General features: G+C 48.5%; 1 protein-coding gene across 1 annotated transcript in view; it reads right to left on the bottom strand.

Annotated features, from left to right (window-relative positions):
- Positions 1-1,481: 1,481 nt before the first annotated feature.
- The window catches only part of slc2a12 (solute carrier family 2 member 12), a 71,079-nt gene continuing 51,025 nt past the window's right edge, over positions 1,482-21,535 (bottom strand). The window contains exon 7 of the mRNA XM_085997570.1: positions 1,482-3,061. Coding sequence (XP_085853696.1) covers positions 3,048-3,061 — 14 coding nt within the window. The 3' untranslated portion in view covers positions 1,482-3,047. The remainder of the gene's footprint in view (positions 3,062-21,535) is intronic.

Here is a 21,535-nt window from a genome sequence, read left to right as displayed (position 1 = left end):
GCATTTGATTGAGTGTGGCATCAAGGAGCCCTAGTAAAACTGAAGTCAGTGGGAATCAGGGGGAAAATGCTCCACTGGCTGGAGTCATACCTAGCACAAAGGAAGATGGTTGCGGTGGTTGAAGGTCAATCATCACAGCCCCAGGACATCGCTGCAGGAGTTCCTCCAGGCAGTGTCCTAGGCCCAACCATCTTCAGCTGCTTCATCAATGACCTTCCCTCCAACATAAGGTCAGAAATGGGGATGTTCACTGATGACTGCACAGTGTTCAGCGCCATTCACAACTCCTCAGATAATGAAGCAGTCCATGCCCGCATGCAACAAGACCTGGATGACGTTCAGGCTTGGGCTGATAAGTGGCAGGCAACATTCGCACAACAGAAGTGCCAGGCAATGACTATCTCCAACAAGCGAGAGCCTAACCACCTCCCCTTGACATTCAACGACATTACCATAGCCGAATCCTCCACCATCAACATCCTGGGGTCACCATTGATTGGAAACTTAACTGGACCAGCCACATAAATACTGTGGCAACAAGAGCAGGTCAGAGGCTAGGTGTTCTGCAGCGAGTGTCTCACCTCCTGACTCCCCAAAGCCTTTCCACCATCTACAAGGCACAAGTAAGGAGTGTGATGGAATACTCTCCACTTGCCTGGATGAGTGCAGCTCCAACAACACTCAAGAAGCTCGACACCATCCAGCACAAAGCAGCCCGCTTGATTGGCACCCCATCCACCACCTTAAACATTCACTCGCTCCACCACCGGCGTACCGTGGCTGCAGTGTGTACCATCTACAAGATGCACTGCAGCAACTCGCCAAGGCTTCTTCGGCAGCACTTCCCAAACCCGCGACCTCTTCCACCTAGAAGGACAAGGGCAGCAGGCACATGGGAACACCACCACCTGCAAATTCCCCTCCAAGTCACACACCATCCTGACTTAGAAATATATCACCAGTCCTTTATTGTCACTGGATCGAAATCCTGGAATTCCCTAACTAACAGCACTGTGGGAGTACCTTCACCATGCGGACTGCATCGGTTCAAGAAGGTGGCTCACCACCACCTTCTCAAGGGCAACTAGGGATGGGCAATAAATATTGGCCTTGCCAGTGACACACACATCCCATAATTTTTTTTTTTTTAAATAAGCTCCTACAGATCAATGTGTGTTACCCTGGCATTTGCCAAAAGGCATTTATAATGAGATGCTTCTCTGCCAATCAAAGGTCAACAGATGGCTTCTTGGAGATAAAGGTTACCCTCTACAAAGCTGGCTACTGACCCCAGTCAAGATTCCTCGCAGTGATGCTGAAGAGAGATATAATGAGGCCCTTGTGTCCACCAAGTAAGAGTAAAACAAATTTTTGGAATTCTCTAGGCATGCTTCTGTTGTTGGGACAGGTGTAGTGATGTTCTACAATATGATTCAGCTTGACTACGAAGGATAGTAATCACCTGCTGCATCCTACATAAATATGCACTGGGGGTAGGAGTCCAGATGCAGGTGGAAGAGGAACCATTACGGGAAAGGAAGTAAGATGTGGAAGCAGATGCTAATGATCAGGAGAATGAGGATGATCTAGGCGCTTATTCTGTGCCAGAAGTATTCTGATAAAAGACATTTTTTAAAGTTTTAAGTAATGAATGTATTTAGTCATAGATACACCCAGGCTCCAATATCTAGACTTGGCTACACCACCCCACAACACAGATGGCTCCCATAACATCACACAGCATCATCCCTCTTTCTGACAGTATGGTCAATGGAATAAAAGCAGGAAAATATTGTGTCTCAAAAGTATTGCGTCAACATATTAATCTTCCTCATAGTGCTTCGCCTTTGTGCCACAACATGCCTTACAACCTTCTGCAAACCAGGAAATTCTACTAGGTGCCATCTGAGTGACCAAAGTGGAGGGGGTGGCTGGCTGTTCTCAGCCTATCTGAGACTCATACTGCTGAGGTGGTTGTTGTGCCCGGCAGCCACCGCCCTGAGAAGGGCCAGCTGCAGGTTGCATTTCTAAATCAAATACTCAGTCCTGCTGCTGCGACCCAGTATGTTCAGGCATTAGAGGATCTGATAAACTCACTGTACCTGATTTCCTGAGAGAATGTTCGATCGTGTGAACATCTATCTGCCTGCCAGGTTTGAACACCTGCCTGCTAGCTACATTCTCTGATGGGCAGCGACTGGCGAAGAGGTAGACTGCATGGTCTTAATCAGAGTTGAAAATAATCCATATCTAAACTTTTCTCAACGAAGGTCTCCATGGCAACAGTGTAAGTTGCCTCTCAGGAAGCAAACATTGCTCCAGAGATGTCATTGAGGAAGTGGCCTCTGCAGATCTTAAGTTTCCGTCCTCTCCAGGGAAAGATGCAGTGAGGAGAAATCCTCTTCAATATTGCTTCACCTGCTGGTGATGGACTTCTCCAGCATACCAGACAGATGTGGCGTATTTTGGGAGACAGGGCGTGCTGCCTGTACATCAGTGCAATGTTCCGTAAGCATCTGTAGTTTGAAAGGAGGTCCTGTGAGATTTATGTCCCAAAGGTTCTCAGCCAAGGTCTGACACCTCTGACCCTTCTGATCAGAGATGTCATTATCCTCCTCATCCCCTTTTCCATCTGGCCACTTGTGAATTGTGTATTACCCTGATATTCCCTGCCCTATCAATAGTGTGCAGCTCTCATGAGATAAGAACATAAGAAATAGGAGCAGGAGTAGGCCATACAGCCCCTCAAACCTGCTCCACCATTCAATAAGATCATGGCTGATCATCGACCTCAACTCCACTTTCCCGCCCGATCTCCATTACTCTCGATTCCCCTAGAGTCCAAACATCAATCGATCTCAGCCTTGAATATAACAAAGACTCAGCATTCACAGCCCTCTGGGGCAGAGAATTCCAAAGGTGCTCTCAGATGCTTGTCCTTGGGCTGGCACTTGGAAGTGGTGGAATGAATGACGGTGTGGGTTACGGTATTCTGGCAGGGCTGCAGTCACAGTGGGAAGGCTCTTCTTCATGTCCTCAGGCACATTTCAAAGAGTTTCATCTGGATGGAGGAAAGAGTAACAGAAATTAGTATAACACCTTTCGTCACTGAGCTCCCCTGAATCTTCCAGAATGCAATACAATTACAATACGCCAGGTGAGGGCCTCAGAAGCCAGAATTGTTTCATCTATACACAAACATGGATCTGCCAGCTGCTTACCAGTCTCCCCATCTCCAACCCCTTCTGCCATTGGACTTCCTATGGTGCTGGGTACCTCCTTCTCATGGAGATTAACTTGTGTGTATTTGCTACTCTCCTGTGGACTTTCTCTCCTTGTTTATTCACCATGTTTTCCTTCAACTCAAATGCAGCCTAAGTTATGTGACAGTCTCATTCATCTCCTTGGAAATTTGGAAGAGCATCCACAGACTGCATGCAAACTTCAAGATTCATAACTGTGAAACCCAGGGGACTGGCAATGACAGTTTAACATAGAAACATAGAAGATAGGAGCAGGAGTAGGCCATTCGGCCCTTCGAGCCTGCTCCGCCATTCAATGTGATCATGGCTGATCACCCAAACTCAGGACCCTGTCCCCGCCTTTTCCCCATATCCCTTGATCCCTTCAGCCTCAAGAAACATATCCAACTCTTTCTTGAATATATTTAATGAACTAGCCTCCACCGCCCTCTGTGGCAGAGAATTCCACAGGTTCACCACTCTCTGGGTGAAGAAATTCCTCCTCATTTCAGTCCTAAATGGTTTACCCCTTATCCTTAGACTATGACCCCTGGTTCTGGACTCCCCGGCCATCAGAAACATCCTTCCTGCATCTAGTCTGTCCAGACCTGACAGAATTTTATAGGTCTCAATGAGATCCCCTCTCAATCTTCTAAACTCCAGTGAGTATAAGCCCAATCGACACAATCTCTCCTCATACGTCATTCCTGCCATCCCAGGTATCAGCCTGGTGAATCTTCGCTGCACTCCCTCCATGGCAAGAACGTCCTTCCTCAGGTATGGTGACCAAAACTGCACACAATAATCAAGGTGCGGTCTCACCAAGGCCCTGTACAACTGTAGCAAGACATCCTTGTTCCTGTACTCGAACCCTCTTGCTACGAAGGCCAACATACCATTTGCCTTCTTAACCGCCTGCTGCACCTGCATGCTTACCTTCAGCGACTGGTGCACAAGGACACCCAGGTCTCTTTGCACTTCCCCTTCTCCCAATCTATTGCCATTCAAATAATAATCTGCCTTCCTGTTTTTGCCACCAAAGTGGATAACCTCACATTTATCCACATTATAGTGCATTTGCCATGTTTCTGCCCAATCACCCAACCTGTCCAAAAAATGGCAGCCGCCTCACTTCCGCCCACTTCTGGCGCATCTTGGTGAGGGCAATAGCATGGGCGGGACGTGCGTGGGCCGGCAGTATTCAGAGTAGGCAGATCGTGACATCAGTCAGCGTGCAATGCTGATTTGACGCTTGACCTTCCAATTTTGGACGTCGCCGTTCCAATCAACACCCTCTCCTAAACATGCACAGCTGAACGTGCACGAGGAACCCCCCCACCAGTGCTATTTAAAGGGATACATCGAACTTGCAGGTGAGTTGATTATTTCTCTTGTACTGGCTCTTGCAGAGTTTATATTGGCTTGCTGGAAGACATTTATAATGTTGCTAAAGTGTGCAGGGAGTGCTGCTGGACATTGGGAAGGCACTGGCTGCAACTGAAAGGTCTCTGATTACACCACTTGCTCCCAGTCATGGGGGCTCTACTTGCTGTCCCCCTCATGCTGCAACATGACAGGCACATGGAGCAGAAGCAGCAAAGACAAGCTGCTCGCAGAGGGAGGAAGAGGAGGGGGAGGAGGGCTCTCAGCAGGAGGCCTTACCCACCTAGGGTCTTCAGGGAGCACCTCTCCTACCTGCACCTAAGCCAGGAGCAGTGTTTTCGGTGGCTCTGCTTCACCAAGGAGGTGCTCCTTCACAGTGACAAGAGGCTCTCTGGCATGACTGCAATTCCACCAGGCATTTCTGTGTGCATGCTCATCACCTTTCTTCTGAAGGCCGCCCCATCGAAGTCATTATCTGAGTCCTCTGCAACAGAACTCCTATGCGACCTCGCCCTCCGGGGAGCTGGCACCTGCGCTATCCTTTCTCCCTGGCCTGGCTACAGCCCACTTGTGCCCAGTGACTCACCATGTGCAGATCCCACCTCTATACTACCCACTAAAGTTTGTGTAGTGCCATTTTCTGAACTGGTGCCTGGGAGTGTCAGATCGAGTGACGGTGTCTCTTCTTCGCCATCACTCTCTTCCTGCACAGGCTGGGCTGGTGGCAGTTCTTGGGTATCTGAAAGGAAAAAGGCAAGGGTCGGGTTTTGGTGAGGGGATGGGGGGAAGCATGCTTACACCATCAGCAGCTTGTAAGTGAGAAGAGATTGTGGGATAAGGGGGAAGTGGGATGTGGGATTAGGTATGATCATAGCGTCATTATCAATGCTTTCAGCCTCGCCGATCGCCACAGCCTCAGTGGAGGAGCAGGGCAACTCAGACAGCAACTTCCTGAATTCTGCGTTTAACTGTGCGTGTGCGGACGCCAGAAGTTGCTGTTCAATTTACTCCTTAATAACGCTGATAGCCTCACAATTATTCTTACTGCAAAATCCAGGCCAATATAAGCAGATGCTTCAGTGCAGTATGGAGGGAGTAACTCAATATCAGAAATCTGTAAGTTATGTGCACTACAAGTTAGGCAAATGTCCTGCTACACAACTTTCCCACTATTAGCTAATTTAAGAGTCGGTTGGCTCAGTTGGTACCACTTTCAGCTTTTAAGTCAGAAAGTTGTGGCTTGAAGCCGCACTCTCGTCTTTGAGCACTTCATTCAGGCTGACACTTCAGTGCCTTACTGAGGGAGTGCTACATTTTCAGAGATGCTATAATTCAGGTGAAAATGATTTCTACTGTCAAATTTTAAAGAGGGAAACAACACTATTTGAAAACAAGTTATAAAGTAGAATGTGAGAGATAAGATTACACAAGGCAGCATTGATAGGAACAGAAACACAGTGTACAGAATAGAAAAAGACATTTTATTTACTTTTCTTCCTGGAAACACCATGAGAAATCAACTATCCGGTATTATAGAAAAACACAGCATGTGTTGCTGGATATAATGCTTCTGTATATGTATTATATTAGAATGATGATATCCCACAGCACTCCTCATGGTAGATTGTTGCAGGAGGAGTTTGCCAAGGTGTAGAAGTGGTGGAGTGGACAGCTCCACTGACAGAATTTAGAAAGAGGATTGTTAGAGACTACCCCGCAAGAGAGTGAAGTAGGTATTTTTTAATTGGTTACTGAAAATAAAGTAGATAGTATTTTCTTTTGTGTACGTACCTTTAAGAGAGAGCTGTTTTACAGCTCCTGTATACTGTAGTACCGGCAGTGACCACACCTGTATATAAAGCCGGAGCAGGCTTCTGTACTTCAGTCTTGAGACTACACTACTCCAGTAAATACCTGTTGATTGTTAAGTTACAGCATCCGTGTAGTTCTTGGGGAAACATCCTATTTAAAGAATCATGGCTCTAACAGTGGCGCCGAGTGTCGATTTGAATCTACCTGCAACTCTGCATTTCCCTTCGAGGATTCGCTCCGGGAGGGCGGTGGAAGAAAGTCAAGGCCAGAAACACGGGCGTCGACCACGAGCAACTGCCCAGTCGTCCGGCAGAGAGTGAACATCGCAGGGGAGGCTGTGGAGAGCTGGGCTTGGTTCCCCAGCCACGACGATCAGCAACAGACTGACGACAGGTACAGCGCAGACCCTTTCTGGACAGCGGCGGCTGGAGCCGACCGACGGCAGAGAAAAAGCCGAGCAGCGTCGACGGGGTAAGATAGAGGGTGAAGCGCACAGGGCACAGCCGGGGGTTGAAAACCGAGCGGCGTCGAGGAAAAACAAAATGGAGAGAGGGTAAAGCAGCAGCCGGGTTCAGGACCGAGCGGCGGAAACGGGAAAGGCGCACAGAAAAAAAAAATAAACGCGCAGAGCACAGCCAGGGCTCAAGGGCTGAACAGTGTCCGCGGGGAGAAGAAGGGAGAGCGCGGGAGACACCATTGAGTCGCGGAGAAGAAGGAAGAGCGCGGGAGACGCCATTTTTAGAAGCCGCAGCGGAGAAGAAGGGCGAGCGCGGGAAGAAAGGAAAGTGCAGGAGACGCCATTTTGTGCCAGCGGAGAAGAAGGGAAAGCGCGGGAGACGCCATTTTTGACAGTTAAATCACACCCAGGGATGCCGAAGAGTGGCAGTATCTCTACGTTCGACAACGAAGTCGAAGATTGGGCGACATATGTGGAACGTATTGAGGTGTACTGCAGGGCGAATGAAGTGCCAGATGCTAGGAAAGCACTGGTTTTGTTAAATTCCATGGGTGCAAAAACTTATGGGTTACTGCAAAACCTAATAACCCCAGAGAAGCCTGTGAATAAGGATTTCGAAAGCATAGTAGAAATCCTGCAGGATCACTTAAACCCCACACCGCTGCTGATAGCAGAACAATTTAAATTCCATAAAAGGAACCAACACAAAGACGAAAGCAATGCTGAGTACTTAACGGAACTGCGCAAGCTATCGAAACACTGCCAGTTTGGAGTGGGACTAGCAGATACGTTATGGGACAAGTTTGTGTGTGGGCTTCAAAGTGAAGGAACCCAGAAACGGCATCTATCAGAAAAGAACCTTACGCTGGACAAGGCTTTCAGTATGGCAGTATCACACGAAGCAGCCGCAAGGGGCGCTGCAGAGATACAACGGAGACCGCAAGAATATGGCACCAATGAAATGTCCTATGGAACAGGGAAGTGTTATCGCTGTGGCAGAACAACACACGACCAGAAGGATTGTTGGTTCAAGGACCAAGTGTGCAGACAGTGTGGAAAAAGCAGGACACATAGCAAGAGTCTGCAGGTCTGGGAAGAAAACCAACAGCAAGAAATCTCCACAGGAGAAGTACAAAAAGGTACACAAGGTGATGGACAGTAGTTCAGACGAACAGAAAAGTGACACAGACTCCGGAAGCAAGGAGCGGGGTTGTCTGAAACTACATAAGGTAACCAAAATGGAGGATCACCAGACTATCTGGGTTACACTCAAGATAGACGGAGTCCAAGTGAAAATGGAATTGGACACAGGATCAGTCCTAACAGTCATAAACCAAAGGGACTACAAGCGGCTATTTTCACATATACCCTTGAAAGCTACAGAGATTGTCTTGAAGACGTACACGGGGCAAAAAGTCTACCCCAAAGGAAAAATAAGGGTGAAAGTGATATACAAAGGCCAGGAAATACCTAAAATGGACTTATATGTATTGCCAGATGGAGGACCACCACTGCTAGGACGTGAATGGATCCGGAAGATACAATTAGATTGGCATTCCATACAGGCACTGGAGGTTGAGGCCAAAAAGGATGATGACGTCACACCTGGACGACTGTCAAAAATGCTAATTGATGCAAAAGAAGTGTTCCAGGAGGGACTCGGAACACAAAAAGGCATAACAGCAACGATTAAAATAGAGGAAAATGCAAGCCCAAAGTTTCTTAAGGCCAGACCAGTGCCTTATGCGATCAGACCAGCTGTCAAAGCAGAGCTGGAAGGGTTGGAACGTTCAGGAGTACTGTCCAAAGTAGACTGGAGCGAGTGGGCTACACCCATCGTTCCTGTAATGAAGAGGTCGTTGAGTAATACGCCTGGGGAACCAAAGAAGGTCCACATCTGTGGGGATTTTAAGGTGACAGTGAACCCAATCCTTCACACGGTACAATATCCACTTCCACGAATTGAGGATATTTTCGCCTCGCTATCTGGAGGTAAACGCTTCACCAAAATTGATCTAGCCCAGGCGTACTTGCAAATGGAGGTAGAAGAAGCCTCGAAACAATACCTCACGATCAACACTCATAAAGGTCTCTATCAATACAACCGGCTGGTGTTCGGGGTAGCATCAGCTCCAGCTATTTGGCAAAGGGCGATGGATCAAGTCCTGCAAGGGATTCCAGGGACCCAGTGTTATTTGGACGACATCCTGGTCACGGCCGAAAATGACGGTGATCACCTCGTCAACTTGGAGAAGGTGCTCACCAAATTAAAGGAATATGGGCTACGAGCTAATCGCCACAAGTGCGAGTTTTTCCAGAAGCAGATCTCGTATTGTGGCCACATCATCAATGAAGAGGGGTTACATAAGTCCCCTGAAAAGATTGAGGTAGTAGTCAAGGCTCCAGCACTGGAACATGTGTCATAACTGAGGTCGTTCCTTGGGCTGGTAAACTACTACCATAAGTTCTTACCAAATTTGTCCACGGTATTACACCCACTGAACACCCTACTGCAAACAGGGGTGCCATGGAAGTGGAATGACGAACGTAGACGAGCTTTCCAGAAGTGTAAAGAATTGATCACATCAAAAGAGGTGTTGGCCCATTTCAACCCAGCACTACCAATTCGTTTGGCATGTGATGCATCACCCTATGGTATTGGAGCAGTGCTGTCGCACAAATTCCCAGACGGGTTGGAGAGGCCAGTAGCCTTTGCGTCTCGGTCACTAACCTCAGCCGAGCGCAACTACGCCCAGATTGACAGGGAGGCCCTCAGCCTAGTATGGGGAGTAAAAAAATTCAACCACTATCTGCATGGGCAGATGTTCACCTTGCTGACTGACCACCAACCACTTGTCTCCATCTTTAATCCAAAGAAGGGCGTTCCAGTGATGACTGCACAACGGTTACAAAGATGGTCCCTGTTTCTAGGGGCGAATCAATATGAAATAGAATATAAAGGCACGAAACAGCATGGAAATGCTGATGGGCTATCACGCTTGCCACTGCCTACTGTGGAGGAAGCACCAGCAGTGGACCCTATCGAGATATTTTATTCATCAATAATTGAACAATTGCCAGTAATGAACGCGGATATAGAGAAGGAGACCCGCAATGATCCGACACTGTCTCGGGTATATGATTTGACGGTGAGGGGATGGCCAACACATGGCGACTCACTGTTGCCAGCATTCTCATCCAGAAGAGAACAGCTGTCAGTATGCCAGGGGACAGTGATGTGTGGATCCAGAGTGGTGATTCCACCCAAGTTAAGGGAGAGAGTGCTAAATGAGCTTCATGAAGGTCATCTGGGAGGGGTGAAAATGAAAAGCCTTGCTAGGGCTTATGTGTGGTGGCCGGGGATCGATCAACAAATCGAGGACCTAACCAAGAGCTGCTCAGGATGCCAGAAGGTCCAAAATGCACCACCACATGCCCCTCTACACCCATGGGAGTGGCCCTCCTCTCCATGGCAACGGGTGCATATTGATTTTGCTGGTCCATGCATGGACTCAATGTTCTTAATAGCAGTGGATGCTCACTCGAAATGGCTGGAGGTGATAAAAATGTCCTCAACCACTACAGAGAAAACGATTGCAGTCCTACGGACCATATTTGCCAGGAACGGCTTGCCAGAGCAGATTTGCTCTGATAATGGACCACAGTTTGTGTCCGAAGAGTTTCGAAAATTTATGAGAAGGAATGGGGTAAGGCATTACACATCCGCCCCGTATCATCCAGCCACAAATGGATTGGCTGAAAGGTTCGTACAAACCTTTAAAAAGGCAATAAAGGCCATGTGCGACGATGAAATTCCACTACAGCATAAGGTGGACAATTTCCTATTAGCCTACAGAAATGCGACACATGCAGTTACCAACCAGACTCCGGCCATGATGTTCTTTAACCAAAGGTTGAGATCTCGTCTGGATTTGCTCAGACCCAATGTGCGAAGAAATGTTGAGGATAAACAATTCCAGCACATCAATGAGAAGCCGACAAGGAGCTTCAATGTCGGACAACCAGTCTTGGCCCGTGACTACCGAACAGAGAAATGGCAACCCGGAATGATATGCACAAGGCAGGGGCCATTAATGTACACAGTGGATGTCGGGGAGAACATTGTGAGATGCCACGTCGATCAGATCTTAGCGTCACAGGAACGAGTCAACCCCATGTCTCGAGTACCTGGGGATGAATCCGACATACCGGCAGCATCTACCTCCGAACCAATAGCAGTGGAAACCGATGAACTAACCGACGAAAAGGGGCCAGAATCGCCTCTGCACCAAGAACAAGAACCTCAGGAAAGGCGCTATCCTGAAAGGGTCAGGAAGCCGCCCCAAAGACTGAATCTATAAATGGACTATTTTTAGTTAATGTTGCATGTTAAAAATGTTAATTGTTAAATGAATGTTATGGTACTGTTAATCTAAAAGGGGAAGAATTGTTGTGTATGTACCTTTAAGAGAGAACTGTTTTACAGCTCCTGTATACTGTAGTACCGGCAGTGACCACACCTGTATATAAAGCCGGAGCAGGCTTCTGTACTTCAGTCTTGAGACTACCCTACTCCAGTAAATACCTGTTGATTGTTAAGTTACAGCATCCGTGTAGTTCTTGGGGAAACATCCTATTTAAAGAATCACGGATCTAACATTTTCCTTACCCACTGCAGGTAAATAAAAGAAAAATGATTCCTTATATGCTACGCTTACATACTGTAGTTAGATAAATCTCTGCATGCAAACTCTTTACTTTCCATCTGCTTCATGTGTGTGTTTTTGACACTGAATGCAAAAATAATATATAGAAAAGATTAAAGCAATTGCATCTTTACCAAATATCCCTGCAATAGTACTGTGTTTTACCAAATTAAGATTAAAAGGGCCCAAAAATCCTCATCGGATTTAAATATTTTTGGTGGGTGCCCGTGCGACTACTGGTGCATCTTGGACACCCATTAGAGAAAGGGAGTGCAGAAGATATGGCACTCTTTAGTGTAGGTGGTGAAGAGCCCTCTTTGGCCATATGGAAGTGTTGCTGACAGGCCTCCCCCAAAAGGTGCAGATCGGCATTTGAACAGTCATTTCCAGGGTCTTCCTGTCTCTACAAGGATCTGTATAGAAACATTGAAACATAGAAACATAGAAGATAGGAGCAGGAGTAGGCCATTTGGCCCCTCGAGCCTGCTCCACCATTCAATGAGATCATGGCTGATCATCCAAATTCAGTACCCTGTCCCTGCTTTCTTCCCATATCCCTTGATCCCTTTAGCCTTAAGAAATATATCTAACTCCTTTTTGAATATATTTAATGAACTGGCCTCCACCGCCCTCTGTGGCAGAGAATTCCACAGGTATGTTGGTTTCTTCTCGTTGCCTAGTGTTGCTTGTAAAAGAAAAAGAAAAGAAAGACTTGCATTTCTATAGCGCCTTTCACAACCACCAGACATCTCAAAGCACTTTACAGCCAATGAAGTACTGTTGTAATGTAGGAAACGCGGCAGCCAATTTGCACACAGCAAGCTCCCATAAACAGCAATGTGATAATCTGTTTGAGTGATGTTGATTGAGGGATAAATATTGGGTAGGACACTGGAGATAACTCACCTGTTCTTCTTCGAAATAGTGCCATAGGATCTTTTACATCCACCTGAGAGAGCCTCAGTTTAACGTCTCATCTGAAAGACGACACCTCCTACAGTGCAGCACTCCCTCAGCACCACACTGGAGTGTCAGCCTAGGTTTTTGTGCTCAAGTCGCTGGTGTGGGACTCTGAACCCACAACCTTCTGACTCAGAGGCAAGGGTGCTACCAACTGCACCACAGTTGACACTAAAAGAGGCAGGAGCCACAGGAAATTTAATGGAGTATGCCATCCATCCAGCCCCACCTCCTTGCCACGTCATGGGACAAATATGGGGCAGTCAGAACTTCCACGTAACCCAGGCCTCATCAGAACCCTAGCAGCATTATTCCTCTGGGCAGAGTCCTTGCGTCCGCACTCTGCAATGCCCCTACCCCCGACCCTCATGCTCCACATGAGGCCCCAAGAAATGTTATGATCATTTGAATTCAGGATTTTTATTTTTAGCCTCTTTCCGAATTTGAACTATGGTATAAATCTTCCAGAAGTTGCTCTTTCCACTCAGAACTCAAAACAACATTATTCATATAAGCATAAATAAAATTGCATCAACTGATTCCATTTAGAATACATTACAAAGTAAAAAAAAACTTCTCCAAGTTGTTCCTTTACCAATTTTCTCCTGTAAATACACCCATCCATATCAGGGCAGACATATTCCAAATTTCCCATCAGTTCTGGTGAAAAATTCTGGAAATGGGCAATATTGCTGAGGTGGAATTGGTGGGCCTTGGTGACGGCGGCACGGATGTGGGATTTGAAGCTCAGCTCGAGATCAAACAGGGCACTAGGGTAACTTAGTGAAGGAGGGTATTGAGTGCTAACGTGAAGAATTGTAGAGGGAATCTGACCAGGATCGCTGTAGTTTTGCTAAGTGTTAAGTTGAGGGAACTTATTGCTCATCCAGGGCTTGATATTAACGAAGCAATCAGACAGCACAATCCAAAATGTAATTTTATAATGAAGTCCCTCATTAAATTCATAACCAATTAGCTTACTGATTACATTTTGGGGTTTGATAGATTTGGAGTGGGGCAGAATCTGGTAGAATTAGGGGTTGCTGGGATATGGTAATATGGGGGTGGGGTGGAGAGTCAGTCTAGCAGCCTTATGGGGAAAGGGGTGGACAGGAGAATAGGACCCAAACAGTCCTTGTCCCCTTTCACACCAACAGGCTCCTCATTGCAGTCTTGCATGTCAGCCTCCGACCCGACCCATCGACAGCCTCTTTTGTGCCATCAGGTACCTCTCCCATCCCCCATCGCTTTCCCCATTGTCAGCATATTTTGCCTTAAAGCAATTAGTGCAGTATTAATACATTTGACAACTTAAACAGTCTTTAATAACCATAAATTGCCACAAAATACAAAACTTAATTCATTAAATGCTTAAGGGGGAGAAATTGGGTTGGTTAGCGCCTCCCGTTAGTGCCTGGGGGGGGCACCAACGAGGCGCTAATGGGTTTGCGGCAGGGTGCGGAGAATCCAACGCCGCTCACAAAATTCACCCGCAATTTAGCGTTGTCGATAATAATCAGCGCCTACGTCTTTAGCGGCTGCCAGATTGTGATGTCAAAGCATGTGTAATGCCCCGTTAACAGCCCAGATGCAAAATTGGCTGCCATCCCCTGCCTTAGTGCCTGGCCTGAACAACAGCAGGAAGAGGAGGCATTCGGATGGCCGCTGTAGGAGTGGTATTTAAAGGGATCAACATCCGGTTTCATTTTAGTCGCCAATCAATGCTGCCTGCTCAGTTGCGCATAGGGAAACAGTTGTTTTCACTGAGGTAAAGGTGTATTACTTTCAGGAGTGTTCTGCCTGCTAAAAATTTGTCACTTTCATTCTGCTGAGATTTGCAACTCCTACACTTGGTAACGTTAATGGGGGCTGTACTGGCACTGGACCTCGCCCTCTAGTATCAACGTTGGAGGCAGTGGAGGCAGAGACAAAGATTGGAAAATGTGGCCAGAGGGAGGAGGGCCAACAGGGCTCTCAACAGGAGGCCTTACCCTCCCAGGATATTCCGGGAGCACTTCTACATCAATTTAACTGAGGAGCAGTGTCTTAAAAGGCTCCGCTTCACCAAGGAAATGGTCACAAAGCTCTGCCACCTTCTGCAGCCAGACCTCAAGCTTCAGATCAGGACCATCACGGCTCTCTCAGTGGCAGTCAAGGTCACCGTCGCCCTCAATTTCTACGCCAGCAGATCCTTCCAGTCTGCAGCAGGAGACATAGCGAACATCTCGCAGTTCGCCATCCATTGCTGCATCCAGGAGGTCACAGAGGCTCTCTAGAAGGAGAAGGGACTACATTTCCTTCCGCATCACCAGAGAGAAGCAGGACGAGCGTGCATGTGGCTTTGCCAGGATAGCGGGCTTCCCCATGGTGCAGGGCGCCATTGACTGCACCCACTTCACTTTGTGGGCACCCCTTAACAATCCTGAGGTATTCTGTAACGCAAAGACTACCACTCACTTAATGTCCAGTTGTTGTGCGACCACAGACAGTGAATCCTCACTGTCAATGCCCACTATCCAGGCAGCAGCCATGATGCCTTCATCCTGTGCCAGGCTGGTGTGCCAGCACTCTTCCAGACACCACATCAAGCTCACGGCTGGCTGGTCGATGACAAGGGCTATCCACTCTCCACCTGGATCATGACTCCACTCCACAATCCCAACTCATTGCTCAGCACTCATACAATGAGAGCTATGCCGCCACCAGGAACATCATAGAGCAGACCATCGACGTGCTCAAGTAATGGTTCCATTGCCTTGACCGCTCGGGAGGAGCTCTCCAGTACTCGGCTGAGCGGGTGTCCCTTATCGTCGTAGTGTGCTGCATGCTGCACAACTTGGCCACCAGGCATAGCGGGACCACCTCAGGAGGAGGAAGAGGGCGAGGATGAGGAGGTGGAGGAGGAGGAGGAGCAACAGCAGCGAGGGAAGAGGCAGCCACTCAATCGGCCTTCTGATCGCCTCATCAGACTGTGGTTCCAATAAATTCTACCCCACATCCATTTTGCCTGCCATATCACAGCACAAAGCTGAAATGAGAAACAGCACAAAATCTATAACATTTCATTAATAAATTTATCAACATTCAGTAAAGACATATATACAACAACAATATTAACTAATCACCCCTCTTTACAGTGCCTTTTCTTAATCTACTGCTCCTACGTAGTCTGTGCCCAGTGACTGCAGCAGGGCTGGTGGAAGGCTGCTGAGTGTCGGTGCCAGAGACTACAGATGGCCTTGCAGGACGCCCTCAACCAGCTCTGAGCCTGGAAGGCCCGGCTGTAGACTGCACCGCCTCAGGATGGGCGGCGGCAGTCTGACCTGGCTGGATGACAGGCAGCGACAAGGGCAATGGAGGAGTGGCAGTGGTGGGAGCAGGAATGCTGTCATGCTGAGAGAGGACAGCAGGTTCCTGCTCCATTGACCTACTGACACTGCCCCGGGGCAGCATCTCAGCATTCCTACCAATCTACTGCAGCGCAGATTGCTGGCCTGCTGCAACACCGTGAGATCCCCGGTGGACTGTGGTGGACCCAGTGACGATGGCAGCAGTCAGAGCTTGCGTGGCATCAAGCTGAGACTGCATGAGAGCGGTCTGAGACTAGATGGCAGCAATCATTGACTGCATTACAGCACTAAGATTTTGTGTGGCTTCCGCCTGTGCTGCAATGGCTGCTGCCACATCGCCAATGACACACGGCATGAGGTCTGGGTCCCCACAGTCTCTCAGGGAGTCCATCATCCTCTGCAGACTGCCAAGGATGGGCTCCATGGTGTGCGCAGAGCTCTGTGCAATGTTGGAGGCGGACTCCTCTACGCTCCTTAGTATTGCCCAGAGGCTCTCAGGCACCCTTGCCATTGCACCTATCATCTCGGTGTGCATGCCCATCACCGTTCTTGTGAACGCCACCCCATCGAGGTCCTCATCTGAGTCCTGTGCAGCAGAACTCGCGTGTGAACTCGCCCTCCGGGGAGCTGGCCCCCGAGCTACCCTTTCCCCTGGCCTTGTTGCAGCCCGCTCATCCCTGGTGCATCACCCAGTGCAGACCCCTCTACTAAACTTGCCTCTAAAGATCACGTAGTGTCAGTACCTGAGGTGGTGCCTGCGGGTGAGAGATGCAGTGACGCGGTGCTTTGCTCCTCCTCCTCCTCCTCTTCTCCCACCTCACTCTCACTGGCAGGCTCAGGGACAGGCTGGTCAGCTGGTTGCTGATTCTCTGAAAGCATAAAGGCACAAGACTTGTGTTAAGGTGAGGGCAAGGGGGCAGGAAGGAAGCAAGGAATACAGACAGTATCATGAGCTGGAAAGTGGGAAAGGCTTGTGGTGTGAGGGGAAGTGGGATGAGAGAAGAGGGGATAAACATACCGTTGTTGCCCCCAAGGGGTTCGACATCGCCGATGGCCACAGCACCCACCACCTGGCGCCCAATGACTCTCAGCACTCGCTCCTCCATAGAAACATAGAAACATAGAAGATAGGAGCAGGAGTAGGCCATTCGGCCCCTCGAGCCTGCTCCGCCATTCAACCCCTCGAGCCTGCTCCGCCATTCAATGCGATCATGGCTGATCATCCAAATTCAGTACTCGGTCCCTGCTTTCTCCCCATACCCCTTGATCCCTTTAGCCTTAAGAAATATATCCAACTCCTTCTTGAATATATTTAATGAATTGGCCTCTACTGCCTTCTGTGGTAGAGAATTCCACAGGTTCACCACTCTCTGGGTGAAGAAATTCCTCCTAATTTCTGTCCTAAATGGCTTACCCCTTATCCTTAGACTGTGACCCCTGGTTCTGGACTCCCCGACCATCGGGAACATCCTTCCTGCATCTAGTCTGTCCAGGTATGTCAGAATTTTATAAGTTTCAATGAGATCCCCTCTCATTCTTCTAAACTCCAGCGAGTATAAGCCCAATCAACCCAATCTCTCCTGATACGTCATTCCTGCCATCCCAGGTATCAACCTGGTGAATCTTCGCTGAACTCCTTCCATGGCAAGAACATCCTTCCTCAGATAAGGCGACCAAAACTGCACACAATACTCAAGATGTGGTCTCACCAAGGCCCTGTACAACTGCAGCAAGACATCCTTGTTCCTGTACTCAAACCCTCTCGCTACGAAGGCCAACATACCATTTGCCTTCTTAACCGCCTGCTGCACCTGCATGCTTACCTTCAGCGACTGGTGCACAAGGGCACTCAGGTCTCGTTGCACTTCCCCTTCTCCCAATCTATTGCCATTCAGATAATAATCTGCCTTCCTGTTTTTGCCACCAAAGTGGATAACCAGGTCTGTAAGCTGTTGGATGTCCGCTTTGCCCCTGCCTATTTGTTCCTTCTCCCTCCTATTGTGGCCCAGCTTGGCCTGCAAGAGAAAGGAAAGTGTGTGAGTGAGTGTGCAGCTGTGTGTTTGGGAGACGTGCCTGCCATAGTTGAATAGCTGTGATTGTAGGCAAGGCGTGAGATGTAGATGTGAGTTTGAGTACGTGGAGATGCTTGGTGGCTGAGTGGTGAGGTGTGGTGGTTTGTGTACAGACTGAGGCTCAGATGCTGGGATGTAGGACTTGTTGAAGCATGTACTCACCCTGACCACCCGAGTGAGGTCGTTGAATATTTTATGGCACTGTGTGAGGGTCCTGAGGACCACACTGCTGGCCGAGACATCCTGGGCCACTTCGCTCCACATTTCCCTGAAGACCTGGGGCAATGGCCTCCTGCTTGTTGCTGGGAACAGCACTGCCCTCCTTCTTTCGACTGTCGCGATGAATGCCTGGTTGCTGAAACGGCGAGCTCTCTCCCTGGGACTGGGATCAGCCATGAGGATCAGAGGTGTAGCTGCTGAGTTGCTTAGAGGTCGTCTTCAGAGCCAGCAATGTTGAGAATGAGTTTGTGCAGAATGATTGAACCTCCCCTTTAAGAACTGGAAGGAGCCCGTGTGAATGATGAGTCCCGATTGGAGTGCACCTGAAATTGGTTAGTGCTCTGCCGGTTGCGCTCCTCTCAGAGGTTAGTGTTATGTCCGTGTATCTTAATGTTGTGTCCTTCAATAATCAGACAACAGACTGCAGGGAACGATTCAACAGGTGTTTACTGAATGAGGGTTACTCTAGAACTAACTGTACAGATCACTACTCAGGGTTTATATACAGGTGTGGTCACTGCTGGTACTACAGTATACAGGAGCTGTAAAAAGTAGTTCTCTCCCTTAAGGTATATATACATTACATACATTACAATTCCTCCCCTTTTAGATCAACAGTACCATAATACTCATTTAACAATTAACATTTTTAATATACAGTTATATGAAAATAGTCCATTCATATATTCAGTCTCTGGGGAGGCTTCCTGATTCATTCTGGATAATGCCTTTCCCGAGTGTCTCGCTCTTGGTGCGGAGGCGATTCTAGCACCCTGTCGTCAGTTGATTCATCAGCTTCCAATGCTATTGTTTCTGAGGTAGATGCAACCTGTACGTCGGGTTCCTCACCAGGTACGTATGGCCGAGACATGGGGTTGACTCGTTCCTGTGACTCTGGGATCTGGTCAGCATGGCATCTCACAATGTTCTCCCCAACATCCACTGTGTACATTAGTGGCCCCTGCCGTGTGCATATCGTTCCTGGTTGCCATTTCTCTGTTCGGTAGTCGCGGGCCAAGACTGGTTGCCCTACATTGAAGCTCCTTGTCGGCTTCTCATTGATGTGCTGGAATTGCTTACTCTCAACATCTCTTCGTACATTTGGTCTGAGCAAATCCAGACAAGATCTCAACCTTCGGTTAAAGAACATCATGGCCGGGGCCTGGTTGGTGACTGCATGTGTCGCATTTCTGTAGGCTAACAGGAAATTGTCCACCTTATGCTGCAGTGGAATGTCGTCATCGCACATGGCCTTTACTGCTTTTTTAAAGGTTTGTACGAACCTCTCAGCCAATCCATTTGTGGCTGGATGATACGGGGCGGATGTGTAATGCCTTACCCCATTCCTTTTCATAAATCTTCGAAACTCTTCGGACACAAACTGTGGTCCGTTATCAGAGCAAATCTGCTCTGGCAAGCCGTTCCTGGCAAAAATGGTCCGTAGGACTGCAATAGTTTTCTCCGTGGTGGTGGAGGACATTTTGATCACCTCAGGCCATTTCGAGTGCGCATCCACGGCTATTAAAAACATTGAGTCCATGAATGGACCAGCAAAATCAATATGCACCCGTTGCCATGGAGATGAGGGCCACTCCCATGGGTGTAGAGGGGCATGTGGTGGTGCATTTTGGACCTTCTGGCATCCTGAGCAGCTCTTTGTCAGGTCCTCGATTTGCTGATCGATCCCCGGCCACCACACATAAGCCCTAGCAAGGCTTTTCATTTTCACCCCTCCCAGATGACCTTCATGAAGCTCATTGAGCACTCTCTCCCTTAACTTGGGTGGAATTACCACTCGGGATCCACACATCAAGGTCCCCTGGCATACTGACAGCTGTTCTCTTCTGGATGAGAATGCTGGCAACAGTGAGTCGCCATGTGCTGGCCATCCTTTCACTGTCAAATCATATACCCGAGACAGTGTCGGGTCATTTCGGGTCTCCTTCTCTATACCAGCGTTAGTTACTGGCAAGCATTCAATTATAGTCGAACGAAATATTTCGACAGCATCCACTGCTGGTGCTTCCTCCGCAGTAGGCAGTGGCAGGCGTGATAGCCCATCAGCGTTTCCATGCTGTTTCATGCCCTTATACTCAATTTCATATTGGTGCGCCCCTAGAAAAAGGGACCATCTTTGTAGCCGTTGCGCAGTCATCACCGGAACGCCCTTCTTTGGATTAAAGATGGAGACAAGTGGTTGGTGGTCAGTCAGCAAGGTGAACTTCTGCCCGTGCAGATAGTGATTGAACTTTTTCACTCCCCACACTAGGCTGAGGGCCTCCCTGTCAATCTGGGCGTAGTTACGCTCGGCTGAGGTTAGTGACCGAGACACAAAGGCTACTGGCCTCTCCGAGCCGTCTGGGAATTTGTGCGACAGAACCGCTCCAATGCCATAGGCTGATGCATCACACGCCAACCGAATTGGTAGTGCTGGGTTGAAATGAGCCAACACCTCTTTCGATGTGATCAATGCTTTGCTCTTCTGGAAAGCTCGTTTACATTCGTCACTCCACTCCCATGGTACCCCCGTTTGCAGTAGGGTGTTCAGTGGGTGTAGTATTGTAGACAAATTCGGCAAGAACTTATGGTAGTAGTTCACCAGCCCGAGGAATGACCTCAGTTGTGATACATTTTCCGGTGCTGGAGCCTTGACTACTGCCTCAATCTTTTCAGGGGACTTATGTAACCCCTCTTTATCAATAACGTGGCCACAATACGAGATCTGCTTCTGGAAAAACTCGCATTTGTGGCGATTAGCTCGGAGCCCATATTCCTTCAATCTAGTGAGCACCTGCTCCAGGTTGGCGAGGTGATCACTGTCATTTTCGCCCGTGACCAGGATGTCGTTCAAATAACACTGGGTCCCTGGAATCCCTTGCAGGACTTGTTCCATTGCCCTTTGCCAAATAGCCGGAGCTGATGCTACCCCGAACACCAGCCGGTTGTATTGGTAGAGACCTTTATGAGTGTTGATCGTGAGGTACTGTTTCGAGGCTTCTTCTACCTCCATTTGCAGGTACGCCTGGGCCAGATCAATCTTAGTGAAGCGTTTCCCTCCAGATAGCGAGGCAAAAATATCTTCAATCCGCGGAAGCGGATATTGTACAGTGTGAAGGACTGGGTTCACTGTCACCTTAAAGTCCCCACAGATGCGAACCTTCTTTGGTTCCCCAGGCGTATTACTCAACGACCTCTTCATTACAGGAATGATGGGTGTAGCCCACTCGCTCCAGTCCACTTTGGACAGTACTCCTGAACATGCCAAACCTTCCAGCTCTGCTTCGACGGCTGGGCGGATCGCATAAGGTACCGGTCTGGCCTTAAAAAACTTTGG

This window comes from Somniosus microcephalus, chromosome 9 (genome assembly GCF_052327205.1).
Source record: "Somniosus microcephalus isolate GS21.2 chromosome 9, FLI_Smic_1.0, whole genome shotgun sequence".
Classification (NCBI taxonomy): domain Eukaryota; kingdom Metazoa; phylum Chordata; class Chondrichthyes; order Squaliformes; family Somniosidae; genus Somniosus; species Somniosus microcephalus.
The sequence above is the reverse complement of the archived record's forward strand: the minus strand, read 5'-3'. Positions and strand labels throughout refer to the sequence as shown.